We start from the raw sequence: 27,419 nt of genomic DNA on the forward strand, positions 1-27,419 counted from the left end.
TCCCGCTCTAGCGTTTGTTCTCAGAGCGAGGTCAGATTTCGAGAGGGTGGACAGAGAGAAGGGGAAGAAAAAAAGGGGATCGTTGCTTTCCCTTCTTATGACCCCACGATTATGTATATTTATCTATTGTTTTTTGTTTCACCCTATGTACCTAGTCCTCAACTGTATATGCATCGCCGGCGTTTCTCAGTTTAGTTCAGTTCAGTTCAGTTGCATTTCAACTCCCATTTCTTCCTCCCTTTCGTTTTGCGCTTGTTTGCGTAGATAGGCAGCGAGCTAATTGGCATAGAAAGTTTAAAGAAAAATTCACGCTCTGCCCTTCGCCCATCATATGAAAGTATTGTTTACTAGAGAGAAGACCAAATTGGCCTAATTCCCACGGTTTCAAGTTTTAGCCCGTTTTCACAGCTAAAGAAAGTCGTTATTATATCAGCCTCAAGTAAGCTTTTCTATTCTAAATTCCACGCGGTCGCAACTCAACGAGCACATTTGGTCTTTTACAATTCCAGATGATAATTATCTATGATCTAGCGTGTTCGCTCTACCTAATACTTTTTTTGGAAAATCCGACGCCTCTTATCTTTTAGACCCTGTAAAGTATTGCCTTTTCATTGCAATAGAGAAGACAACGTAGCCTTTTATTTCATTTCTAGGAAATTTCCCATATCTTTTCTCTTCCGTAGTATCATATCTATCCAGGTCTTCTGATCTCCTTCAGCTCCTCTAACTCATGGGTCATGTCCATTTAGGAAAAGTACTCTAATTCAATGCTTCCTTAGGAAGCGTCTTGACCTTCTCGTCGAATAGCTTCTTCGCACCGGCCCAGACAGGGTCATTCTGCCAGTCATTGAGCTTACGTAGATAGGGTAGAAGGTCGTTGCTGAAGGCTTCTGATGACTCCCGTGGTAATAGCGAAGGGAGATGGTCAATGCTTATGACACTTAACGGCTCGCCCTCAAGGCCCTCCACAGGGACCGTGGGCTTTGTGAATGTGGTGGCGACGGTATAAATTGGAACTGAATTGGCATCTATGTTAGTAACTGGACAGAATTCACATCGACAGTATAAATGCTAATATTCTGCTGATGTATGATTATTATGTATATCTTACCAGGGTTCTAAGTACGAAGTTAGTGATGAACAATCCGGAACAAAAAAAGGACAGGGGTGCACGAACGTTAGGGTTTGTAGTATCGGCTGACACGTCACAGACGACTGTAAGCTTTCGTCCTGGCTTCTTCAAGGATTCCAGGTTTACAAACTGTTGTCCAAAAGATTAGTTCATACCCTAATGGAGGCCAGTAAGGATTTACGAGGTTAGATCGAATATCCAGCAGAAATTTTCGTTTCTACCCCTCGTACACATGACATGACTCACATGGGGTATCTTAGATGTCAGGTAAATGCCTATCACAGCGATGTAAGTATGATGATCATTGAGAAGATCTTGAGGTTTGCTGAGGGGATGAAATTCAAAGTTATGACAAACTCACAGTTGACAAATATATCACTCTCGTGAATTTCCTGGAATGGGCCTCCCTTGGCAGTCTCTGCCATATCCCACTTGATAATTTGATCATCCGGAATGCCCGCCTTGAGACACATGTCGACAGCTCCACGACCACAGCGTCCCAGAGCACCTATAACGATTACGCGAGGTAAGCGTCCGGCCTTGGCTCGCGCGGCCTCGAGCCCATCCTTGATATCGGCGATCAGCGCATCTTCATTAGGGTAACTCTCAACACCGGGGAGCGGCTCGGTAGCGGGATGGGTCTGCTGCCAGGCCCAGTTCTTCAAAGCTAGAGCACTCCCCGAGAAACCTGCGCTGTATCCGAAAGCTGCCACTCTGCGACCGGTATTAGGGTCTTGGAGGAACTCCAGGTCTAGAAGCGTTCCACCACCACGGGGGAAGCGGGCAAGCACTGTTTCCCAACCACCCTGGCCTGATGAAAAGTAAATAAAATGTCCATCGTGGTTAAGTTATCTCGGTGGAATCGCCAAAATGTTGAATGGGATGGTAGCAGAGATGGTATTAGGGAGGCATACTACGGGAAAGTCAGTTAGCCTCTTGTGCCAAGAATGATGGCTCGCTCCCTGAATAGATCGGGTCGAATTGAAGTATGGAAGTGGGATATACTGACCCCTTATAACAGTGGGCGAATTGCACGTGGACATGCTTGAGAGGAACTGTACATTGCGTCAACAAGAGGGCAATTGATCAGCCAATCGGTCGTCTTCAGAATGGGTAACAACGGGTCTGCCACTTACATTCCTCCTCGGGGAGCTCCTTCAGGCCGACAATGATGTGGTCGGCGGGGGCCTCGCGCCAACTGCCGGTAGGAACGAGCGAGCAGCCAACAGAGGAAAACTCGTCGTCGTCGAAGATGCGCGCAGGGCTCCTCTCGACATTCACTGTGTAGCCGGCATCAAGAAGAGCTTTGGCCGTGGTGGGAGTGAGAGCGGACCGATGCTCAAGCGGCTTGTCCTCATGACGCAGGTGAAGGACTGTGGGAGCCATGGCGGTTTCGTGGTTTCGAATGATATTGGTGATGCAAACAACGTTGAGAAAGGGAATTGAACGAAACCGCACAATACTGATGAAGCGAACTGTCGCTGTTTGTCAAAGTCAACCTACCTATCCCACTAATACCCGTTGATGCGCAGTTGTTTCAGCAACTTTATAGCGGGGCAGCCCTCCCCGCGACGGGTTATCCAGGTGGGATGATTCACATTCCAGCGCCGATCTCGGTGCACCCCAAGTATTTCAGTATCCCACAACCCACACACTCTTAGCACAAGTGCCCAAGTCCTTTCAAGTTCGTTTTGATATGGCAATGCGGATCAACGATTAACGGGTTGCGTAGATACAGTATAGGTATAACAATGCATGCACTTTCAAGGGCCAAGTACATGTGCCCCTACTGTAGAAAGTACCTACGTAGGTACCTACCTATAGTTAGAGGTATTGGTGTTTCTTCTTTCTTGTATGAGTGAACTGGAGGTCCCTAGGTCTTGCCAAAGTTGCCGCTACCCTGACGCCGGTGAGGTAGGTACTGCTGAAATATTGCGATAGTGCCAAAGTGGCATTAGCGTTGACTTTTGCATTTCATCAGGTACCTTCTTCAGTTCCCAAGGGCGGGACAGCAAGAAGGAGGAGCACAGCAGGAAGGAGCATAGAAGGGTAGCCACATCGAGAGGAGGACGTGTTGATGGTAGAAGATGAATCATATCTGGACTTCTTCCCTTCGACACCGTCGTCTACCACTCCATCCCAACTCGCCCATAATTCATTATTCGGCGTATCAATAGCTCGAGCATACTTACCAAGTCGTACTCTTCCTCACGTACGACGACATACCTTCCACTACTTTCCATTACGTATTGTGCACTCATCTAGCCGGCAAAATGATGTCTCTCTACCTCGTCCTGCTTTCCACGACAGCCTAGGCAGCTGCTGTCCCTCAGGTATGGGTGCTAGATTCCAACACAGTGATCAGGTCGACCAGACTAATTCTCACTTCTTGATAGGAGGCCGGGCTGACCCACGGCTCAAGTTTCCATGCCGACATCCCTAGCAACTATTCGTACAGCGACATCCAGTGGAGTGGATTCGAAGATTTTGACCAAGATCAAGTCTTCACGGGTACAATTCAAGTAAAGCTAACACGAACCTCATGCTTCCGTAACGCAAGACGCTAATTAATGATGCGTTTGAGGATGTAATTGTTCAGATGAAACAAATCAAAGGAGCTGACTACATGCCCGGTTTTGCCCTCGACGCCGAGAATCTAGTCTCTGAACAAGTTAAATACATTCCATTCGAGGTAAGTCAGGTAGCACACAATCAATACAACTCATGGAATCACCGAAAAGAATGCCCTAACTTGCATGGCTATGTACCTAGACCATGAAGCTCCGATGTTTCAAGGCTCCCATCTCGCGTAAAGCCCTTATGAGAGGATTTCTTGGCTTGGAGGGATTACCTGACACAGTCATGTGTAGCAACAAGCCGCATGGCTGTGGACGGATCAGCTGCAGTTGGTATACTGGCATATTCTGGTGCAACAATGCGGATACTGATAGTGGCCCGCACCCCTGCAATATTTTCGGGCAGTACGCACGATATATCTACCATCATTGTCATACTCCGGGTGGTAATGGTCTCATTTGGGGCGCACTAATCGACGATAGAAATCGTTTGGAAGTCACCGTGAACGCCCAAGAATGCTAAGGAGACTAAGTCATGATTTTTGTTAGTCATTAAGAGTCTGAACCCCTGCCCTAGAATGTTATTCGAATGTCCTATAAAGTTCTTGTATAACTACAAATAGACATTATTTCTATCAAGTTACCCCTACTTACCACGTTGTCAGTGGTGTTATTGGCAACAGATTTTGAGTGAGCAAGTCTTTTTAGTTGTTCACTCGGAAGCCAATATCAGACATAACGAGTTGGCTTATTCGCACTCTAGGTGAAATGTTCGAATGTACGCGTACCACACTATCCTACACTCTCCTAATATATATATATAGAGAGAGTTCGTACCGCTAATCACAGATAAGTAACTACATATTTATCGACTCACAGTCAGTACGATTGTCCCAAGGCTTCCTCACGTCACTGAATAGCAAGTATTCCAACCTGGGTAATTGACGACATCAATACCCGTTGGAGTGTTGGCCGAATATGGCACTGCCATGAAGGAACGGAGCTTACAGATCGGCATCTTGTAAGCCTATCACAGCTGGGGATTGAAGAGAGTGCAACATGCGCTGTCGGAATGTATAGCCTGCCTTGCTATTACGTGTGCGAAAGTCTCACGTGCAAATGTCCGACTATGGTAGATGGAGTGATTGCATTCTAAATCCCTGCGATAGTTTAGTATATCAACCTACGTCTAACCTGGAGAGATAATTGAAGCAGTCTTACATCAAACGTCGCCCTAATTCTCCGTACCGCACCCTCACTGCACCTCAGTGTGCGAACGGGCAAATCTTCTTTATCGCCGACCCAATCCAGATATTCAGATTGCATATGCTGACTTGTATAGGGAGATATTGCTTTGAAGCCACAGTAATCCACGGCAACGTGGAATCCCTCGAGACTGGCCTCGACAAGCAAAGGCTCTTCGGAACCAGGCATGATGTAGCCAAGCTCGATGTCTTCGCCGTGCTCTGTCTCGAAGGCGAGACCGGATATGTATTTGACGCCGAAGAAGTCGATTAAACTGACATGTATAGCCTCGATTTTCGACGAGGGGAGTTCAATTTCTGCTCGATATAACTGGCGCGTGATATCACCTACCAATTCGGGATCAAGGCACTGGGATGTCTCGATGGATGTCCACGTAGCCTGAGCACCGTCTGCTAACTCCTGGGGCCAGTCTGACTCCGATTTCCCCTTCAGCTCGCTCAGTCTAGTGATTTCATGAATAGCCTGCGTCAGCGGTCGGACTGTCTGCTTCCATATGCGAAGCCGGTTTCGCTCTCCAAGGCCAACCATATTATACTTGATGCGTGCTTTCGAGGACCGATAAAGCTCCCGCCAATCAATGCCAGCCTTCTCAGCTGGGCTGAGCAAGAAAGCATCGAAAAAGAAGTCCAATTCGCGACGAGCCCAGAATCTACTCTGGAAGAAATACTGGGAGAGGCGGGTGGCGGCTATCACACGCGATGAGAGGCGAAAAGACAAAATATCCTCGGTAGCTACATATGTCAGGATGATTTCTCTCAGCTCTACTGGCAGGACAGAGAATGGGTCGAGGGACCTAGTTGAGGAGGCTGTGAGACATATGGGTTTTGCATTTAACGATGCTGTATCACCAGTCTTTATTCGTTGTTGAGCAAGTCGAGTCGTCAGCTCGGGGACCTCGAGCGGGTCACGATATGCGCTCGGGATGATGAGACTCGACGAAGAACCTATAATTACAAAGTTGTTCCCCCTGGGATAATCCCTTCTGCTCCCAAGATATAGGCCGCCGAAATTGTGCCCCCAGAGAGGAAGGGTTGCTGTATGTGGCACGGAGAGTAAGATACGCCACAGCAATTTGAGGTTGACCGGGTCTGGCGCGGATGCCTGCTCAACTAGCTTCCAGCAGGAATCATGGAATCGAAATCCCCAGGCATAACTTGCATCTTCCTGAAGCTCAAGGGCTCCTGGCGGGCGGAAGCCTCGAATAGTGATCAATGACAGGGGATCAAGGCCCTCGTCATCAAATCGCTGATAGGCCTTAGGCGGGAGGTATTCGATCTCATCCCCGCGGCGGTGGAAGGTAAGTCCCGACAGCTGCGGTTCCTGACTCTCCAGCCCTACGCAGTATATCGCCCGGTAGTACCTGGACCATGGGTTGTGGTCTGGGCTGATCCTGCGACTATCCACGCCGCATAAGCCGCAGATGAGTGGCGCGGACATCTCATTTAACTGAGTTTCGTACCTATTCCACGTGCCACCAGCAGATTCTAAGAGAAATGTCCTACCACGAAAGGCATGTGCAGGGATGGTATTATAGACATGTAGGTGAGATGCGAACAGTTATTCAGGGGAAGGGGATGTATAGGTAGTTGGGGACTGAACGGTACGCGGAGAAGCACTGCCAGACGCCAAGCAGCTGATGAGCCTCAGAGACATAATCACGTGATGTTACAGCTGAAGTGTATTGGACCAGGTAAGAGACATGAACAGGTGCTAATTTCATTAGTTACAAGTTGATCTAAATATATACCATCCCAGCCACTGCAATGCAGCCAGCGATCCGAACATGCGCACAGGGATCACGTCATGTACAAATCTATCGTCAAACGGTTCATCCCTTAACCGTCAAGGCCATCAACATAGAAGCAGTCCGTGCCTGACCCTGCCTCGAATGTCCTCTCGCCCAAGGTTCCAATGAACTCGCAAAGCTCTCCTTGCCTGAAGTTGACGCCGTGGCAAAACCAGTAGTCGTCGTCTTGGCGCTTCGCCTTCTCGAAGCTGCCAGTGCACGCGTTCATGCAGTCCGAAAGCGAGGTGGCCGCGTCGTTGTGCTCTTCTCGCTGTTCTGCCTTCGCGGGTGTGCAGGTCGTGTCGCATCGCACGAGACCTAGGTAAGGGTTGCCCCAGGCCTTCTCCTGAGTCGCGTCACATTTGCAGAAGAGGTCGTAGTCAGGGTACTTCACGACTCGTTAGCATGGATTCTCGACGCACTCTCCGCTGTTGTACCATGCGACTGCATAGTCTATAAAGCCGAACATCAAAGACTTGGGCAATACGTACCCCGGTGGTTTGGTTGGGAGGCTCAACACACGGCGTCGGTGTTGGGGTCGGTGTTCCTGAGCATGGTTTTGCGGCTACGAAGCTGGGTCCAGCCATCAGGGCTAGGACGGCGACGCAAGCTTTCAATGACAGAGACATTATGGCAGGTCGTATGTGAGGATGAAATGACTGCAAACAAAGAACAAGCAGAGAATGGTGTACGTTTTGAGATTGCGATGACACTAGTATCCCTTTCCTTTAGCTTGAGCAGCTTCTCAGCTTCTTATATGTAGTTCCAGACGGACAAGCTTATTTGCCATGCGGCACAGCGCAGCCAGCCTTATAATTAGTTGTCAGCTGTGTCCAACCTGTTCATTGATCTACATGTACACCATTCGGTTCGCATTATGGAGGATTGCTCACTATAATCTTAGATCTAGCACTACTCCAGGTTCAAATCCAAGTCTGCCCAAGTCCCTTGGCCCCCACATCGTTTCATTTTTTACGAGGTCCTACGCCTCTACATGTAATCCAGGGAGTTAGCAGATCTCATTACCATCGACAGATCTTTTCCTCAATCGTTATGTCAATGTTGTTTTGCGGTGGAGTTTGCGGAGGGCTTGCTGCCGTCTCGTTCCACCAGAACTTACTCCAACGATGCATTCAGTTCTGCAACATTGACAACATTCGCTCATTCGGATAAGAGAAACATAACTATGAAAACGCGGTACTGCTACAAGCGGCAAGCTAGTCGTCTTGCTAATTAAAGTCTATTGTAAAGGCTAGCATAGGGCTCTAGGACTTACTTAATGTTTCTATCCTTGAGACGCGCTACTTAAACAATCGGCATCATCTAATCTTAGCTAAGCCTCTCAGGGTTGTCTTGGCATCAACAAGGAGTAGAATTAGGGTACCTAAAAAAAGGGCAGAATACGACGTATTGAGTTACCAGGTGCGAGGTGAACTTGTACCGAGCAATATGAGATGATGTATCTGTTCGCGCTACTATCACAGAGCCCAATCATCTAAATGGAATAAGGAACACAAATTGGTTTCACAGCTCTTACACAAGGGTGAATTCTGCATTCGTCCCGGTCGCCTGCACGTCATTACCTAAGACAGAACATGCCCACCCTGTGCCCTTCGTCTTGGCAACAAACACGAGAAGCATGTCTCAAAACGTCATTGCATTCCGCGGCAGTCATCTCAGAATCCCCAATGCCGATCCCTACTGTAGGGTTGTAACAGAGGAATGAGCTCGCCAACCCCCGTTGTGCTTACATAACTAAGCTTGGCCGAGATCTACGGTCATCAACCGAACTGGTGTCAGGAGATCATCATCTTTCTATTGTCAGGCAATACACGATGACAATGGCCAGCCATCTCACCAGCGGTGGCTCTCCTATCGCATAAAACAGTATACCTACCACGGTCAATCTTCTGATCAAGTTGACGTTCATCTCATCCCACGCGCTCTCTATCTACACAGCGCTATATAGAGGCTGTTTTGCGGTTGAAGCCGGCGTCAGCGGTGAATCGTCAGTCCAGCGTGACCGGCAGAATCCAACGGCCAACCGGCCGGCAAGCCGGGTCTTAAAAGGGTTGGCATTGTAACGTCGCTGAGCTGTACCAGAGTCAACGCGAAGACTCAGGATTATCCGCACTACCGATACTGATACCTAGTGAGAACAGCTCCAGGGCACCGAGAATGGGGCGTCTATCTGGGTTATGGAGACCGCTGTACTCCGATACTTGGCGCGTCAATTCAAATCGCTTCGTTAAGGACTTGTTGAAGCAGGACACGATGACTTGCCTCGGATCCTCGCTGCTGGATCCGCCCTATCCACCCACCCCACCAACCTCGGCAGGGCAGACAGGGCAATACTGGCCTAGGGCTTATCGATTAGATCTGACACGCTGTATCATCGCGACTAATGCGTTAGACTCAGGGGTACGATCCCAACAAGCCAACAAATCAACAATTTCGGCATCAGAGTTGTTCTTGAGTCTCTAGATTGAAGCTTGTGATCGTGACCCCAGGAGTATCAGTCATGATTGATATATGATCCGACCTAAATGAAGCCTCGTTCACTGCAGCACTCATCCTGTTTATAATCTGCCGTGATACCTGAATCAGAGATTGAAAAGAAAACCGGGCGTAGTCCGTGAATTGGGTGTTCGTTATTCCGTTGATGACCTGAAACATACCTTAAGCCGGTACATATAAGTCAAACATGGCTTCGAAAGCCCCAACTTTCCCCGGTTATGCGCCCATCTCAAACCGCATCTTCATCCGGAATGAGACGAGTAGCTCAGATTTGGAGAATGCTAGGAGCAAGACGACAGCAAATGACCCAACCACAATTCTGATATATGGGTGGGGAGATGGAAGCCCTCGCCATGTTGGTAAGCGAGCTTTCCATATCTCCTCTCTTCTGTCTCTGTTACATAGCATGTATTAACTCCCAAGACAGCCAAATACTCCGAAGGTTATCACGCACTCTTCCCCTCAGCCAGGATTGTGGTCATAATCAACCCGATCTTTGCTGCCACAACCCAACTACTCCCGCAGCGTACAGAGGCCATGCGCCCTCTCATTGACACGTGCTTTCCCACCAAGGATGACGGGTCTGAGCGGGTCATTATGCACATCATGTCAAACACGGGCGGCATCTACGCCGCGGCGACATTGAACGCATACCGCGAACGCCACGGTCAAGACGCTGCGTTGCCGCACCATCTATGCGTCTCGGACTCGACCCCGGGTAGCTTGAACTTTACCTCCGAAGTCTGGCGATGGAGCCGGGCAATGGCGATGGGCGTTCCCAAGTGGTTTCCCCTGCCCTTCAAGTTCACGCAAGCCCTCTGTGCGGCCTTCCTGTCCCTGATGAATTATCTCGCGATAGCCGTGGGCATTGAGCCGTCAGGCGTGCACAGCGCTCGGATATTCACCGAACACGGCTACGCGACCCCGAAGGCGCTTAGGTTGTTTTGCTATTCGAAAGAAGACGACCTGATACACTGGGAGGACCTTGAAGAACAGGCTGCTAATGCCAGGAATAAAGGATATAGCACGGTGCTAGAAGAGTTCAAGGGCTCGCCCCATGTGGGACATATGCGCATGCACCCAGAGCAGTACTGGGCTACTATCCTCCGGTGCTGGAAACAGGCTATGGCGATGGATGAGAAAGCATGAGGGTTGACGTTTACAGTCGTCTACCTACTAATAGTATGGACATCGCAGATATTTAATGACAATAGACTTACCCATATAGAGTATAGATACATGTATATACACATATGATTCAGATTTAGCATGCAGAAGAACCAGTAATACCAAGATACTATTTATGAATTGTTAACGGTGACTTCCTTGCTTTCACTAAAGCCTTCGGAACTGAGTTCGCCTGGGCGCTAACGAGTGGCCACTTCCCAAAGACCATTTTCTTCAACAGCAGATAAACAGGGAATCATGAAGAAGAATTGGTGTAAACTTGGACAAGGAAGACCCAACCCGGCTCGACGACGGCTTCCCAGATGCATCACCGCAAAGCTTATTTTCAGCGCTTAAACATCTTAGGCCGAAGTAGCATATAATCACCCTACCAGTACTATATCTTCTTTTCTATCTCGCCGTAGCCCATACTTAGGTGCAACATCATCCCTATTCATATTGGGCAAGATTGCTAGCTTTCCAGAAAGAGCGAGGCGGGAAATCAATCGAAGAAGCTGTATGGTAACCTTCATTGGGAAGTATATTATATATATAAACCTACAGACTATCAAACGGGCAGAGGAACTCGCTGTGTACCGTCACGCCTGACTGCCATCATGATTGCCTATCTTCTCTATTCCTTTACAACATCATCATTCACACCTCGTTACTATAATAATCAACAGTGCTAGCACCAGGCTCCCAAGCATGGTATGTTTTCTTCCCAAGACTTACAGCCAGTCACCCTTTCGTCCACCACCGGAACCGTCACATATATTTGATAAATTTACATGAACCTGAAGATTTCTTGCTTGTGCATGCTAACCACCTGGGTAGAGATATAGTATGCTTTAGGCCTCACTCTGAACACTGTTAAAAGATTCAGGAGAGAGAAAATGTATGCGCTAAGTGACTCCAGGCATTCAAGATGCAGAAATAGCACAGCACGCAATACGCAACTAACATAACCAAAAGCATCAGTACATTAAAATCGCTGCCAGACGACAATCACATCCTACACCCTTTCACGCTTGCTAGAGGGGAGCGAATCCATTACACACCCAGGTAGTCAACCCTTTTTTGCATGACCAGTGAACCCGACAAACATCATGAACGACGAAAACAAGAGGGGAAAACCACTGGACACGGTGGAAGCGTTGAAAGACTTTCCGGAAAATAAGGTACCGGTCAGAGCGCCCTTTCGCCCAACAGACCGAGCCAAGTTGCCCATGCCTGATGTCGAATACCAATACTACATGGATCACCCGTACATGAAACGCCTGATGGCCGCTATCGAGATTAATAAGTTCAACCGGTTCCAAATGTTGCTGCTCTGCTGGCGGGACTTGCCCAACCACTCGCTACCCCACGGCCCGCCCGAATATCCCATGGCGACCGTCGAGCCGTGTCTATACCGTGCCATCGAGTACAACAGCCGGGAAATCGTCGCGCTTCTCCTCGACCAGGGCGTCAAGATGTGTGACCTAGTTGTGGACGAGGCCGTGGAGCACGGGTGTCCGACGGCAATGCTGGCCGCATGTCTTGACAGCAACAGGCAACTTGCTAAAGTGACGCGAATGAATGCCGGCGAGAGATCGATACCATGGGATAGAGGAGAATGTAGTTCTGCGCGTGAGCATCCGACTTACAAACTACTAGATCAGCAGCTGGATTATATACGCAGGTACGCCCCGTACCCAGATCAGCCAGATCAGTATGTTGCTCCTTTTCTGGAGCATGGTATAAACACAAAGGGTGACGAGGTTCTCTGGTCGTTATAGTATGCTAAGTCTCCTACCCCGCTTCCTCCATCGACGTTATAGGATCTGCTTGTTCGCTGACTGCATTAAGCCTCATTTTTGAGGATGAGGTTGATAGGCAGGAGGTGATACCGTGGTACTACAAGCACAACCGGAATCCCAGCGCTCAAGCTGTCGTAGAGCTGCTTTACAAGGTTAATTACGGTAATGACGGTAACGTCGGCGTTGACCGTTTTCTCCTCGCTCAAGATCGACGGTACTGGATATGGGCGGCCTCGGTATGTCGCTATCTCCTCGAATACGATATTGGGCTCAGGGGTGGCAGCACGAAGCCGCCTTTATGGTATAAACACATGGACTGGAGACTTATAGCGATAGAATTGGCGCAGGCTCGGCAGCGGAGGATGGGGTCCGTAGCCAACGCGGAAGTGCATACTGAGACGCTTCGGTGGGTTGCCAGGTCAAGAGAGATGCGCCCCTCTATGTACGTTAAATTCGGGCACCCGGACGGAAGACCACGTGAGTCATCAGAGACCGCTGAGCAAGAATACGTTTCTTTACTTATGGTAGAGTAGCGCGTCCCTGGCCTACAGGAAATAACGATCAGCAATTGTCCTCGTCGCGACTGAATAACGGAGGTCAGACGCAGGCGGCTACTGATAACGATTGGGTTTGATTGAGTAGCCAGATTTTGGAATTGGAAAAGTCTGCTTTGTGCTCTGAGTTCTGATAAATTACCACAGGAAAGGGCGAATGGTGTGTATTTGATATCTTCAATTACGGAGCCAGGTTCGGAAAGTTCCAGCACTTCGTAATTGTTAATATGTAATCAGCTCAACCTCACGCGCTCTCTATATTGGACACTCGCTGCGCTAGAGTGAACCTTTGATGGCTTGGCCCTTGCCAGCTTCAACTATCCATAGGCTAAGCTCACAATTGTTGGATTTTCCTTAGGCACCAACTAAGTGGTGAAGGGACCTTGGGCATAATACAAGAACTTCCATGGATCTAGAACGGAGCTCGCATTGTGTAGCTGACATTGCCTGTCACAATTGATATGTAGTCCTACATGTCCAGTCAAGTCTCCTACTGTTTCGTAGACCGATTTAGGTAGAGAGAATATGAGAAACATTGAGGCCGCCCAATCTGACCTTTAGTTCCTTTAGCATTGAATGCGTGAGACGAAGCTGACGGTTCACCGCCACATGCAGATCACGTAATGATCATGTGAAACAGGAAGGATTGCAGCGCAACTGGGAATCTGACTTGCCTAAATGAAGATTGATAGGTATAATGTAGCTACTATACCTAGTTTTAGATCGATGTTTACTCAAGGGGGACACTATCGAGTTATCACTGTGATTAACCAATGACTTTGTCATTTAGCCGAAGCCACTCAGCCTGGTGCACTACATAAAGAAACAGACCGATAAACGACCAAGGTAGGCGGGTGACCAATCTCCTCGACATCATTCGGTGAGAGCAACTTGAACAATGATTAAGAAGACTAGGGGCTATGTTGGCGCTCTACGTAATAATCTGCTAGGACTGTCTCATTTCTATTGGTTATCTGGCCATACGAAGGTGTTAAGCGCGTGGGAAAATACTGTTAGATATCGCGGTTGTTCTATAATTGCCATTCGGTCAATGAAGCTACTCTAGAGAGATACTATTGATTCATCGCTGTGATAAACTGATCAATCCATCACGTATGCGAAGCCAGACGCCTTACTGTATTGGATAAATAAACAAGTTGGGAAAAGCAATAGAATAATTGTAGCACAGAGTTGAAGGTCACCTAAGTGGAAGGCTGTTTATCAGCCTCAGCGAGTTTCGGAAAGGCAATTTTGAATACAAGATTGTATACATTGAGGAAGCACAAGAAGTGGTGAAGCGCCACAGAGCATGCTGTAATTGTGGGTTAAGCTACAGATCCCAGATTGAATGAGATAATTAGTCTCAATCTTATTGAATTGGCAACTATTCGACCCTCACAAATCCGACATGTTGTCCCATCTCAGAGGCTAGGGGTATCAGCCTAAGTGTATACAAGTAGACTAAGTTCGGTCACATGGCACAAGGGGATTCGACTTGACATTCAAGCCATCCGACAGCAGTAACAACTAGTACAATTTGAATAGCTTCGATTCTAAGCGTTAGTTTCGGGCCTTGGAATAATGGCATACCTCCTGGTGGACCCTCCTAGGCCTACCGCATCACCAAGTCCTATTCCGTGCCGAGTCACCAATATATATGAAGCTATCTGTGCCCCATTCTTAGTAGCCAACAATCAAGTGATGTCAAATTTGGATATCCCTTAATTACCTTAGAGATAGCTATACTCTACTATTGGGGCTAACTACGATCTTCACTTCTACAAATTGTTATAAGTCTGTATCTACCTCGTGAATCATAAAATATCCCAAACTGTATGCATTCGAGCATATTCCTGTTATCGCCGTGAAGATTGTCGCGTCACTCAGCACCACCTGCGTGGGGGTTATATTGGCATCACCACTCAATCTACAGAAAACGACAAGAGTCCCGCCGCCATGCACTAACAATCTCGTTGAGAAATATGTTGTACGGCTATGTCGGTAGTGGCGCTCCAGCAATTTGATATCATTTCTGTTAAGTATGTCCACATATCTTATGGCTCACTTTTGAATATTCACAATGTTTTTACTGAAAATCCACAAGATATTAGTTGCGAAAAAGGTATGCTCAATTTGTCTGCTCCATTGTAACAATGATTGTAATTTTGAATAAGTATACTGAGCTTTTATGGTTGATCCCTCCCCCCAACGTCCTTGAGTCTTTGAAGGGTAAATGTGCTGCCTGCTGTGCGGTAAGCTTTTGACATGTCATACACTTACCTGAATGTTGTCATTGACTCCTATAACAACATCAACTCGGCGGCACTTATCTCTTGTATTCTGCTTTGATATCTTCTACGTTAGGTAACCGAGACCGTGCCAAGATTTCATAAGCTCTAAATCGGCCTGCGAGCACTCGAAACATACTGAATCGAGTGGTATAGTGCGGACAAGGAATACTGAGTTCGTAATAGATCGCAAATCGGAATTTACTTTGTCTTTCAATTCAACTTCAGAATACCCTCTCATTTAACATGGGGAGGGAGGGAATGCCTGTTGAAATGTATATTCATCTGTCTCTCTAGACTCGGGTGACCTATGCCCCTCGAATCGCCATCATCATTGGTTGCAGTGAGTGTTATAACAAGCACCGGGCCTATAAAGAACTAAGATCTCTAGGTGGTTGACATAAGTGTTCTGGTGACGTATGTAGGGTAGATGTACACTATTGTAGTAGAGGTACAAGGCCTGTTTGGCGAGCGGCCAATGAGCGATACATATGTCCTCTACATCGTGGCTCAGAAATCGTTTAAAACAGCCCCAGCTTACTTAACCTCGGGGGTGGTGTGTGGTGTTAAAATTTGATTCATGCAGGACACTCGCATCATTGAACCTATTAGACGCAGGTAAGCCCCACGTAATCTGTGGCTCATAATTCCTCTCAGCTTGGGTTTCAAGGTGTTTCCTTCGGTGAATCCCAATGCCTATCTATACGTGCCGGATGAGAAACAGTGAGATGCTCACAAAATAGCACATATGGCTCATCATGAGGAGGGTATTCACGCATCTCCAAACACATGCAAGCACACGTAGGGAAAACACCTGAATCTCGACGGGAAATTATTAGTCTTACTATAGCCTACTACGTACAGCTAATTAGTGACTTACATAAGATAAGCACTTCGCGGTGCGCACACCACTGCGCTTAGCTACCTGTCTACTTATGCTGTTGGCCTGCCAGACAACAAATGCCGGCATAAGCGCTGCCTCAATGCGGCACAGCATATATGCACATATGATGAATTAAAGAGGCTATGTGCCAGAAAGATCTTCTGGGCCCCAAGAGCCTGTTTACCTATCCTATGATAGAAGACAACATGTTGCGAACCTCGCGTGCGCCATCGTGAATGGAAATAAGGCCTTATCTACCTCTGAACTATAGAAATGGGGCGAGAAGGAACTTACGACACCAATAGTGCATTCACGTACTAGTGTAAATATACGATGGAACGGAACGTGGAAACACAAGTCTAGTGTTGCGCTAGCAACTGCCATGCTCGAAACCTGGGTTGCTGTGGCTATGAAAAATGGTTTGCTGGCGCTAAGACTCAATATATCAAATTGTCAAAGAATGGGGAAGCCGGTCCTCGGGTACGAAAGCGAGCCCGATCAAGGATAGTGTGGGCGGAGTTTAGATAAGTGCGGGAGGTCCAATAGACCTTAACGTTGCAACATTGATGGTGACGAAGTTGTAATCTTGAAGGGAGAGGGCGAATAAGAATCAAAGGGCCGTGGCTGTGCAAGGGGCGTAAGCAATAGATAGTATATAGTTTCTGGCGAGTCTGGGTCATGTAAAAGGAGGTACCAGGACCCCTGGATATGGGTATGTTCGGGATCGCAATCGTCAGGAACGATTCCCAAAGGACTGATCGATCTACCGCGTTCTCTTACCAAGCTTCAACGGCGGAAGGCCTTCTGTCATATCATTGCACTTCAAACGCGCGTACACTGCATTAACATTCTCACGCAGTCAGAAACTCTTCCTCCTCTTCCTCCTCCTCTAGCCACCGCCATCTACCCGATCCTCCGCCCCCCCTGCTTATGCGGGCCGTCATAGCTTGGTAGTGGGAACTGCCAATATGGACCCTCGAATGGGTACTAGTGCGCGACGATGATAATTGAGATACCCTACTCTTCTGTTCCCGTAACCTAGTACAAAATGAGGGTTTGCTGTTCATGGGGTACCGGGCGGGCTTACTACTGGACTATGTAATGAGTGAAATTCCTCTCCATTTTTTTTTCCTGGGTAGCATAGCAATTTGACTTTCAAGTTAATTCATCAGTTTCTGTTAGCACCTTTTCTTCTTCTTCTCTTGCCTTGGTTTATCTAATTCCTTTTCGGGGTTCGAGCGAGGAGCGATTGTCGCTGGTTGAGTGTCGTTGATACCATAGTTGACGGGAGAGCCATCATGGACGGCCCAACACTTCTGGCGCGGAAAAACGACCCGTCGTGCAAGTTACCGTCCCCGCTTAATCCTAGTAAGTTCGTTGATTTTCACGATTTAAGAATTGATATTCCCTTTGTCTATGCCGGAATTCAAGTTTGTGACTTGAAGACCTGAAAGATATTGTTTGACCCCTTGGCGGAGCACGGTTGAATGTTCAACTGGCCTTGAAGCCAAGACCTCTAAGAGCTATTACTAACGGAGGCGTCACCAATATAGTTCCGACGGACCCGATCGTCGGGTCAAAAGACTTCTACCATGTGAACGTTATTGTATCGGGAGCATTGGCTGTCTTCTCTATCGTGGTGACATTCGCCTTGATATGGCGGCACATAACACACATGAGCCGGCCGCGGGAGCAGCTATACATCATTAGAATCTGTCTCCTCCTTCCCATCATCGCCGCAGTCTTTTGGGTGGGAATTTACATCCCGCGATACTACGTCTATACGTACGCGATAGTCGTATTCTGCGAGCCGGTGACGCTGATGTGTTTCTTCCTCTTCATCTGCGAGACGCTTGCTGCGCCCATCTCGGGGCCAGCGGCCTCGACTCCGCCCTCGCGCCGCGATGTCTTTTTATCGCCGCTCGTCGCCCGTGCTCGATTGAACGGGGTTTCGGTCACCGATAAGAGCGTGTTCAACCCCTTCCGCTTCAATTGGTACGGTATCGCGCAGAACGTCCCCATCATCTGGGCTGTGGCGTTCGCCATTATCGCCACCGAAGCCGCGGGCGTATATTGTCTGACGGCACATGATGTGCACCACGCGCATATATACCTGATTGTGTTCAAGACTATCAGCACCTTCGCTGCACTTCTCCACGTCCTCCGTGAGGTACTACCAGTAAGGGCAGAAGTCAAGAAGCATAGGGCTATGGCGAAGCTTTGGGGTTTCAAAGCTTTAATCTTCTTGCAGGTAGCGCAAGATGTGAGTTCTTCCGCCCCTATATTCGAGTATAATTGGTTACTCGAGATGAAACCCATATCAAGTGAGAAGGAAACACTTTAGATAAGATAATACCGAGACGGAGTTCACTCAAAGGAGATGTACTAATATGGTGCGGACCATAGTTCATCTTTTCAATCATCGACTCACGTGCCCCGCCCGCTATAACAGAGTCTACCAAGATTAGCCAGGTGGACTTCATAACCGGAGTTCCCGCTCTAGTCGCGGAAATCGAGCTCGTCATCTTTTCAGTATTCTTCCACTATGCGTATAGCGTGGGCGTGTACCGGCTATCAGACGAGCAGAAGCGTGCAGGAGAGCATTACAAAGGATATGGCTGGCGTCTGGTGAGTTTTCATCGAGCAAAACTACTAACGAAGGCGAGCTAACGAGAAAAATTGTGTGTTTTTCAAAGATTTACAAAGTCTTCGACATCCGTGATGTTTTCGCCTTGATCCAGTTTCCTTTCCACATCCGCGAGGAGGTAGTGAGTAAAGAGGCGGAAATGCGGACCCTCCAAACAAGTGAGAACAACGAGGCGTTGCCGGAGAGAAAGTCGCCGTATCAGCAGTCTATAGAGATGGAAGCGGCCACGCATAATCAATAAATCCTAGGAGACATTAGGGAGATAGAAGACGATATTTACGCCACGAATATTACGCAATTACTAACTTACACTCATTTGCCGCTATCGTTTATGATTGGCACTGCATGAGAGGCATCATATGGGTACCATTGAACGGCAGATTTAGTCATCTCAGCAACGTTTAAGACGCAGCACAGTTCCAGCAAGCCCAAATATCATTCTAACGAGAGGGTTGGGTTGGGATACGATGATTTTATTAAAACTGCCTAAGGGGGGTTTGTTATGCATGTCATGTTCATTATCTGGGACGGGTTGTTCTGTCTACCATCACCCTTCTTCAGCTTAAGCAAACACACTGTCCAATTCGAATGCGTTTATAGACTCCCTCCTGCTCGGATCTCGGGAACACATTGATACCAACAACTGCGGGCAGAGTCAAATATCGCATGATGAATAGCCTGTTGTAACGCTCGCATAGGGGAATGTCGTTTGCTACTCAGATGCGTGTTTAGGATAAGGACCACAGGGGGTGCAGCATGAAACACGGCTGCTGACAGATGCCGGCTGAGCTTTACCCGCCTCCCTCACATCAACCAGGCCAGGCTACGTCTCAAATGGCCAGCTCAGGCCTCGCTAACCGCCGAAGGATCACGAGTAAATTCAATCACGCTATTTCTGGTTTTCAGTCACTTCTCAGGTGTTGTGTGTTGGAATATGAGATTGGCCTGTAAAGATTATTGGCTGGGTATTAAAATAAGCGTTTCGCTAGATTGTATACTAATTTGACATGTGTGTATGTAATCCGTGACGCTGAAGCCTGAGCCTCGGCCAGAGACTATCTACCACCACAGGCTACGTCGCCACGTCCTATACCTGTAGTTTGGAGAAAGGGGATCAGGAGAAGATTGGATATGTGAGCTTCTACTGGCAACCACCGCACCCTCACCTCGATGACTCAAAATGCGTCTCTAATTCAGTTATTCGCCAGTGGCTTTAAACTCTTCACAACAGGGTGTAAATCATCCCCATAATGCATAAAATGGTACATCAGATAGAAAATGGGTGCTTAGAAATGCTCCTTCCAGAATCGGAACTTGACTTCTCTGCAGGTTGCGGCCTTGGCAGCCTTGTGGATATCACGAGCTTTCAACAGTGTTAGTAAGAATTAGACTAAAAGTGAGGAGTTTGTTGTTGTCAACTTACCAGCTACTGAAGGACCGCAGAAGTATACACCCACTGTAGTCTGCATACTACCCTCAAGACCATTGATGTAGCTTCGGTCAAGAATTCCATTCCGCATCGCTTCGAATATACTGCTGAAGTTGGGGCGACCAAAGTTGGTCCTAGCCTTGAGTTCAGTTAAAGGATCAACGTCCGAACCAACACTATTGAGCACAATGTTTTGGGCTGTGTCGACGTCTAGTTTCTGTGTCAAGAAGGTATGGATCTTGAGGAATTCAACGCCATTGCTGCCTGGAATACGGGCAGCTTCCGCACTTTGTGACTCAAGTGACGAAAGAAGTGTCTGGAACCATTCGAAAGATCCAGTGTCCTTGCACACCCAGATGAATTCCACTCGGCGGAGACGTGCCGGTGGGTTAGGGCTATTCCGCAGATGCCAGATGTTCTTGAGAATGGATGCCCACGGTGTGACACCAATACCGGTACCAATAAGAACTGCAATCTCGTTGTCAAATACGTCCTCAGCAGGTGCACCGTAAGGACCGTCAATGCGGAGGACAGGCATTTGTTGGCCGTTCTGAAGCGCGACTTCGTACATTCCCATGGGATCTACACCCTCATACAGTTTAGATTGAGCTGAACCGGCACCAACGGCATCGCCCAAGGCTCGTGTGAAATCGCCTACTTGTCGAATGTGCACAGAGACGTAAGGATCATAGGGACAGGATGTAATGGTAAAAGGGTGCCATTGGTAACTTGACACACTCGGCACCTGTAAAAAGAGCCACTGGCCCGCCTTGTACTTGAAAGATGGCTTCTCAAACTGAATTTCCACAACATCTACAATTGATTAGCAGGCTATTGTGTATACGGCGTTATAGCTACTCACCATAGGGATGGCGAACCACTCTAGTGATCTTGGTCGGGCGCACCGCTCGAATCTCACGATAGAGTCGTTCGATCAAATATAGTCCACCAGCAAAAAGTTCCCATCGCCAGCCCTGGTAGCCGATACAATGATTCCAGAAATTGTCTCCGGCGAAAGGTGAAACAGGCTCAGCGGTGTCGCGAACAAAGCAGCCGACAGCGTGGGTGTACATCCCGAGTAGGAATGGAATGAACAAATGATGCGTGTACCAGAATGTCTCGAAAGACTGTTGTCGAATACGATGATGAGCCGTTGTGTACATTAACAACATGCAGAAAAGCATTATGTGCCCCGTTATGCCGCCGGCCTGAGTATAGTGGATTTCGATGGCCGTCTCAGGTCTGACCTGTGTCTTCTCGACGTTATAAAAGCTGAAAACACATTAGCAGGGGCTTCTGCGTTGTGAGTTGGTCCTCGCATACTTGACATAATGCGCGGCTACATGCAGCAGTGTGAAGAGCAACATGGCATATGCGACCTGGCGATGGAACCAGATATTCTCATCTAGCGGCAGAAACCTGATCTTGGGCCGAATCCATCTTACTATTGTGCGACATACTGGAAGCAGAATGAAGGTAGTGTCAAATGATAGAACGAGACCGGCGCCTCGCGAAATCCAAACTGACCACTTTAAGCCATTCAACGCCGCCAGTCGAGGCTCATTGGCTTGCTTATACCTGATTATTGGTTAGAATACGAGGGTGAGCAAAAGGCTTGGAAACTGCTAACCATCCGAACGCGAAGATACCCCAGTGAAACCCCCAAAACAGAAAATGGAAAATGAGTTTACTCGCAGTAAACTGCTTCTTTGTCAAATCGACGAGACCCATGGTGACAAGTATAGTCTGTCACTTCGCCAACGCACGAACCCAAGATTATTGTCGACCTGCGACAGTACTGGCGTAAGTCGATTGGGGTGAGGAGAATGGCGACCGCAAATGATGTATCCAACGACTACCGTAGGCGATGCGAACCGATGTTCAATCTCGTATGCGTTTCTCACACCCGTTTTCTTGTCCTCCTATCCTCCAAATCTTCTTGAACGCCTCTTATCCAACCCCAACAAATAAAAATTACCGGCGAATGAATGAATGAACGGTCTGAACCAGCAGTGAATGAAGCGAAAGTTGGTGGACTAGAAAGGAAGCCGACTCTTTCCACACACCCTCGAAGCCGAGTAGAGGGTGAATAGGATGATGACAACCGTGGGTAGCGATAAGATCATAAAGGACGAACCCAAGGCTTAGGGATTGGTGCTAATCCTTGCAAGTAATGGTGGTCAGGAGTGTGATGGGAAGGGGGATCCGGAACAGCAAACGGAGCGTTTCTGTTAACAAGGATAAGTTTAATGAGTCTTCGGATGTCAGCTATCTTGAAACGCGCGCGGGCACAGAATTGAGATGATGGTCGAGGTCGATGTAGTACAGTGTGATGATGAGGGCTATTGTTGCGAAGCTACATGTATCCAATAAAGACAGGGGATTCTGGCCTTCAGGAGAGAGGCAAGGTTGTGAAAACAGATAGGGTTTGGTTGATCAGACGTAAGGGGCAGTTTCGCAGACTGTCCTTGAGGTGTCGGGTTGCATGCGTGCCGTGGAGCAAATCGCAGTCTGCTCGGGTAGCGGCGCCGGAGTCAACTGGAGTACAGTAGATGAGACGGATCGGGTTTGATCTGCGAGAGGGGTGGACAAGCCAAAGCAGGAGTTTCGATCAGGCCGCCAGGGGACGCCGTACACACATTAGCTAGACTACGAACAGCTCTTTGTCGCCTAGTTGAGTAACTGTCAACAGAGAAAGATGGAATCAGGAAATAGATGGGCTCAAGTGCCTAATGTAAGACATCTTGCACATGTTGTGAGAAGTCGGCTCTAATAATGGCAAAGTGAGCGTTTCTGGATCCCAATTGACTGGTTCTGGACTGGTCAAGCTGGGGGCGAAATATGGAGCCGCGAGGTTGGCGGGCGGTTGTTCGTCGCCGCGGATTCGTCCATCGCAACGACGATATCGTGCGCGCAGCCAATGGGAACGGAGGAACAGGTGACATTGCTGCAGACGGACAAGGAGACCAGGGGGCACGGCGACTAACGACGACAAGGGTCCTGACAGGGGCGCTGCATGGGTCTGGCATGGGGTAAGACTGGTAGGCGACCCCATTTTCGTTACAGATTGGCCTCAGGTCTGGAGGGATTAGCGCGGACTCTGCGCGGACAGATCGGTCTACTGACTTCCCAACTGAGTACGTACTGACGTCGCGACCACGAGACGCCCCTGTTCATCCCGTATCTCGAGAGCTGATGCGATGCATCAAGAGGCCCATCTACACAGGCGTTTGTTTTCATTGCACAGGAGATCCTATCGAGTTGGTCCCTGACAACAAGATCTGGCCCCCGTATTGTCAATCATGCAGTGGGTAGTGTAGATGCCGAGCCGAGATCCCCTGCCAAGATGTGCTGAATACATTAGGTTTTCAGCGATCCGATCCATCCCAACCGTGTAGGTACATGTACGAGGTTGTTCACACTCTCTTGCGCACAATTCGGCAGCCAATGGCAAGGTGAGAGATCCTGGACTGTTTGTGCATGACCGAACTGGACAGAATCGTACGATGCAAGATCAGGCCATTTTTTCCAATGCAGGGCTGAACAGAGCCTCAAGAAACTGGAGTGTATATATTGAAGAGCAGCCAGACCTTGATTTTGAAGTGGCCTTATAATCATTCGACAGGTTCTCATCCTGCCAGCATACTCTCACGTGGGATCTTCATAATGAAGCCCGTACATATAACGACCTTCCTTCGGGGTGTGGCCGTCGAATAACAGGACCTAAGGCTGCCGCCAACGTTGGTTCGCTAAAGGTCACGCGCAGCGTCATGCACCCTCCTCTCTAAGCTCAGTTCGACCTGGAACAGTTGGCGGCTGCTGGTATTCAGCTACATCTAGACTATTGTACTCCTATCGACCTTCGACACAGGCTGGGGAAACTCAAAGGCGCCGATCGACCTTGATTAGATGTTCGTTCCGAAGCCCCGGGGTAGCAGAGCTGGAGAAGGATCAGTCTCAACGCCGGAGGCAGCGTCAGACATGTTTGAGCGAGAGCAGCGCCGGACATCAAGCCTTGTGCGATCGAATCTAGGACATGGCTGACCAGGCTGTGTTTGGAGACAGTTACCATCAGTCTCAGGGTATGCGAAGCCTACCGACCCAGGCAGTGATAGACAAACCAGTTCTTGATCTACCGTTTGCTGCACTAGGTACCAAAGGAGGAGCCTTGATACGAAACCAGCGACTGGCCAATGATTGTGTTTTGGCGGTGTCTAGGTAAATCGCAAGCCAACACGTTTCAGCCTAGCGCTTAAGTGTCGTTTGGCGGCTATTTCGTGAGGTATTCCAGCTGTCTATTCGCTTGTACTCAGGTTTGTAAATGAAGTGCTAGACGGGAATAGCATACATTAATCTAGATAGGTAGAAAATAAGAACATTCTTACGCTATTCTCTCTGTCGGATCAAGGATTCAAAGCTCCAAGTACAAATGTGCACCTTCCTCTGTCTTTCCTAGGTACCTATGTATGGAGGGCGACGAGTGCCAACCTTGAATTCCTACTACAGCTGCCGCCAGCTGAGAGCATGCGTCACGCTTTGATGTAAACCCAAGGGCCTGTGTACCTCACTGTATTCTGCGCTCTACGGTATTGTACGCCCAACTTGGAGTCGTAGGTCAGAATGCTATTCTGTGCGCAAAATACTCCGTAGGTACCATTGCTGTGCTATTTCCCAGAGCGCCAACCTTGAGTGGCGCATGCATGCGGCGTGGCTGTAGGAACGGCTGGGCGGGTAGGTACCTATGTATTTTCAGGTCCAAATAAGTATCTCATTACATCACTTCCGCCGGCTATATCCATCAGAGGACAAGCCGGCATGAACAGACAGGTAAGTATGCAATGAGCAAATACCAATTCTAGCCGCCTCTGATATTGGGATAGCGATGCCTACAAGTCTATATTTGCTCATCAAAGAGTTTCACCCCGAGTCGCGTTAAGTGTCAGCCACGTTTGGGACTGATATTATGAACCAATCAATCAACGCTGAATCCCCCAACTCCACGTGCCTAACCCCGCGGATACAGAGCGATTTAATGCGAACGCATCGATGACTTCTTCTAGAATGGCTCGCGAAAGAATGGACCACCGGTCAACAACCTTGAAAATACGGCTCTGAAGGTTGAGCCTCGGCTCATCCATCTAAGTGGATAATCCCTCGGCGAGCCCTTTGTCGAAGTTCGGTTTGCGGCTGGATGTTACCTGTTAAGATGGCATTTGTTCAGGGCAAGAACATGTCGTGTTTTCTATTGAAATCCTAAGTGAGACCTCATACTCAAAGCCGTAGGCGACTCGTATAGCTGTACGAAGGTGTCCAGCGCGTTCGGTGCATGCAACACAGACCATTATTTTATCCTCAGTTTGAAGGGAAATATCTCAACTCACATACTAGAGGGACTTACACCACCAGCAACGACCTTGATTTCAACTTTTCTTTACCTATAACGGGATCGTTGACATACTTGCGATGTGTGCGAATGCCTGAGCACTTACTTACCACTACAGATGGCTCAACAGCCGCTTGATAAGATAAAATATAAAAATGGATGCGAGACGTTCTGTTCATTTACCACATCCACGATCTGAGGCAGACATTCTTCCCTCTATTCTCCCCGTGTTCTTCGACGAATCTTTGATCGGGCACACTCACGCTTCAAGACTTGCAGTACTCCCAGCATGCCGGATACCAACTATCCTAGGCCCAATCCGCGACAGCTGCTAGCTTCGACGAGGGTTTCTCCACGAGGATGATACATGCGACGAGATTGTTATGGGTAAAGACGATAGGCCTGGGGCTAGCGATATGAAGTCTGATTATGTCCTGGAACTGCTGGCGGGCATCGATACCCTGAAATAGGCCCAAGGCGTCGCCATTCAACACAAATATTATGTAGTTGAGAGGCTGTCTATGAACGCTTCCTATGGACAGGCCAATAATTTAGTTGCTGGGATATGATACGCAATGTCATGCTTACCAATGTGGTAGCACTTGTTCTCGTCCTACTTCAAGCTTCGCCGCGTATTTGCTACCTGTCATAGCTCGGTGCAGACCTGCAATCTCTCGTCTCTTGTCATAGAGGGCCATCTCTCATGTAAAGGGTCTCCGGAGACCAAAGACATGTACAAGAACATCTCCCTTTAGTCTTGGGCCCATCCAAACACCTCAGGTATGGTTACTCGCCCTAGTAGCTTCTCACGTATCATTATCTCCGTCTGAATCTTTGTCACAGTCATATGTACTCCGTGCTTGATACAAAGAGCAAGAGACTGGATTTTAACAGGAGGTGACCGGACCGTCTTGTGCCTTCCGTTTTGCTCGCTCAAAGGCCTCACTTCGGCTGGCGTAAAGAAGACGGCCGCCCGTCGCCCGCGACAAAAGTCCCAGTCTGTGAAAAGTCACATTGTAACACTTTGTTTTCCTGATGATGTCGGTTTACTAACAAATGCTACTTTCAAGCATGAGCATAGATGGCCTCATGCGATGGATTTTCATACCCTGATGGCTTCTAATCCTGACACCAAGGTAAAGGGACGAACGTCATGTATATCTAGTCACCCTGATATTTGAAAATAATTCTAGACTTCGAGGCAACGGTATATTTGATCTAACGTTCATAAGCGCATGTAAAAGCCTCGCGTTTTCGTCTGAGCGAGCTGCCTTTGTGTTCAAATGGAGTAGTGTAATTGGGTAGCACCTCTAGGTACTGGTCCTCCAGCGTATTTCATGTACACGCTCCGTACCTAGCCTAGAATAATGTTAGGTAGCTTGTCAAATCCTGGCCATGATATTGAATTTCCGAATGGGTATTGGGCAACGTGAGCAAGGTTGTAAGGTTTGTAGGCAAATGATATATTTTAAACTACCTACTTAGTTAGTTACTTAGGAGGCAGTTAAAGAAACCACGGCCTTAAAGATGACGAGACGCAACAAGGGGCAAGCTTGAATGATTGGTTTATCATGCATCTTGAACTAAGCAATACAATACTTTTTATATGTGGGCAATCAATCCAATTATTCAACACCACGGAAAACTAACCACCTACCTAGGTACTTATTCCAAACATTCATTAGATATTCATCTTCTGGCGCGTTATGTAAGTACTTAAGTATATGTAGGCACACTACCTAAGTCAGTATAGTGGGTAGGTGGGTTGGAATAGTGGACAAGACAGCGGGAGGTTCAACAGCGCGGCGGGGCGTTAGGTGCTAACTGTACTGTACTGTAGGTACTGTACTATACTGTCCAGTGCACTGACAGACAGACAAGACAGGGCTCGACAGGCACTGGCTCGACTGGAACCCAACGCTGGGCTCAGCCACGCCAAGTAGCGCGCCACGTAACCCAGCCCAGTTGCATTACGTCGCTGGCGGCATT

At 48.2% G+C, this 27,419-nt stretch overlaps 9 protein-coding genes across 9 annotated transcripts; 4 read left to right on the forward strand and 5 right to left on the reverse strand.

Annotated features, from left to right (window-relative positions):
• Nucleotides 1-759: 759 nt before the first annotated feature.
• F5B22DRAFT_640457 (uncharacterized protein) lies at nt 760-2,518 on the reverse strand (the record flags this gene model as incomplete). Its single annotated transcript, XM_047977856.1, has 6 exons — nt 760-1,028; nt 1,174-1,261; nt 1,379-1,407; nt 1,494-1,943; nt 2,152-2,187; nt 2,269-2,518. 6 exons carry the CDS (start codon nt 2,516-2,518, stop codon nt 760-762), a joined length of 1,122 nt encoding a protein of 373 aa, XP_047824922.1.
• Nucleotides 2,519-3,027: 509 nt separating this feature from the next.
• On the forward strand, nt 3,028-4,555 carry F5B22DRAFT_576885 (uncharacterized protein). Its single transcript, XM_047973214.1, has 5 exons — nt 3,028-3,046; nt 3,114-3,465; nt 3,555-3,643; nt 3,717-3,824; nt 3,905-4,555. Exons 2-5 carry the CDS (start codon nt 3,210-3,212, stop codon nt 4,229-4,231), a joined length of 780 nt encoding a protein of 259 aa, XP_047824923.1. The 5' UTR covers nt 3,028-3,046; nt 3,114-3,209; the 3' UTR covers nt 4,232-4,555.
• A 280-nt stretch (nt 4,556-4,835) lies between these two features.
• On the reverse strand, nt 4,836-6,411 carry F5B22DRAFT_640458 (uncharacterized protein; the record flags this gene model as incomplete). The annotated part of the gene is made up of 2 exons (XM_047977857.1): nt 4,836-4,868; nt 4,930-6,411. The coding sequence occupies 2 exons, from the start codon at nt 6,409-6,411 to the stop codon at nt 4,836-4,838; spliced, it is 1,515 nt and encodes a 504-aa protein (XP_047824924.1).
• A 398-nt stretch (nt 6,412-6,809) lies between these two features.
• On the reverse strand, nt 6,810-7,347 carry F5B22DRAFT_652485 (uncharacterized protein; the record flags this gene model as incomplete). The annotated part of the gene is made up of 2 exons (XM_047979615.1): nt 6,810-7,148; nt 7,252-7,347. 2 exons carry the CDS (start codon nt 7,345-7,347, stop codon nt 6,810-6,812), a joined length of 435 nt encoding a protein of 144 aa, XP_047824925.1.
• Nucleotides 7,348-9,354: 2,007 nt separating this feature from the next.
• F5B22DRAFT_576857 (uncharacterized protein) lies at nt 9,355-10,592 on the forward strand. The gene is made up of 2 exons (XM_047973213.1): nt 9,355-9,636; nt 9,705-10,592. Exons 1-2 carry the CDS (start codon nt 9,465-9,467, stop codon nt 10,424-10,426), a joined length of 894 nt encoding a protein of 297 aa, XP_047824926.1. The 5' UTR covers nt 9,355-9,464; the 3' UTR covers nt 10,427-10,592.
• Nucleotides 10,593-11,462: 870 nt separating this feature from the next.
• On the forward strand, nt 11,463-13,292 carry F5B22DRAFT_662695 (uncharacterized protein). The gene is made up of 3 exons (XM_047980466.1): nt 11,463-12,224; nt 12,296-12,723; nt 12,780-13,292. The coding sequence occupies exons 1-3, from the start codon at nt 11,554-11,556 to the stop codon at nt 12,878-12,880; spliced, it is 1,200 nt and encodes a 399-aa protein (XP_047824927.1). The 5' UTR covers nt 11,463-11,553; the 3' UTR covers nt 12,881-13,292.
• Nucleotides 13,293-17,154: 3,862 nt separating this feature from the next.
• Nucleotides 17,155-19,127, forward strand: F5B22DRAFT_576980 (organic solute transporter Ostalpha-domain-containing protein). Its single transcript, XM_047973215.1, has 4 exons — nt 17,155-17,339; nt 17,525-18,234; nt 18,378-18,599; nt 18,668-19,127. The coding sequence occupies exons 1-4, from the start codon at nt 17,270-17,272 to the stop codon at nt 18,857-18,859; spliced, it is 1,194 nt and encodes a 397-aa protein (XP_047824928.1). The 5' UTR covers nt 17,155-17,269; the 3' UTR covers nt 18,860-19,127.
• Nucleotides 19,128-19,736: 609 nt separating this feature from the next.
• F5B22DRAFT_576990 (cytochrome b-245 heavy chain subunit beta) lies at nt 19,737-22,092 on the reverse strand. The gene is made up of 5 exons (XM_047973216.1): nt 21,678-22,092; nt 21,371-21,625; nt 20,910-21,319; nt 20,042-20,860; nt 19,737-19,981 (listed from the first exon to the last, which is right to left on the reverse strand). The coding sequence occupies exons 1-5, from the start codon at nt 21,776-21,778 to the stop codon at nt 19,905-19,907; spliced, it is 1,662 nt and encodes a 553-aa protein (XP_047824929.1). The 5' UTR covers nt 21,779-22,092; the 3' UTR covers nt 19,737-19,904.
• A 3,646-nt stretch (nt 22,093-25,738) lies between these two features.
• F5B22DRAFT_652490 (uncharacterized protein) lies at nt 25,739-26,128 on the reverse strand (the record flags this gene model as incomplete). Its single annotated transcript, XM_047979616.1, has 2 exons — nt 25,739-25,958; nt 26,019-26,128. 2 exons carry the CDS (start codon nt 26,126-26,128, stop codon nt 25,739-25,741), a joined length of 330 nt encoding a protein of 109 aa, XP_047824930.1.
• Between the last annotated feature and the right edge of the window lie 1,291 nt (nt 26,129-27,419).

Source organism: Xylaria bambusicola (genome assembly GCF_022495145.1).
Source record: "Xylaria bambusicola strain CBS 139988 unplaced genomic scaffold F5B22scaffold_93, whole genome shotgun sequence".
NCBI classification, from domain to species: domain Eukaryota; kingdom Fungi; phylum Ascomycota; class Sordariomycetes; order Xylariales; family Xylariaceae; genus Xylaria; species Xylaria bambusicola.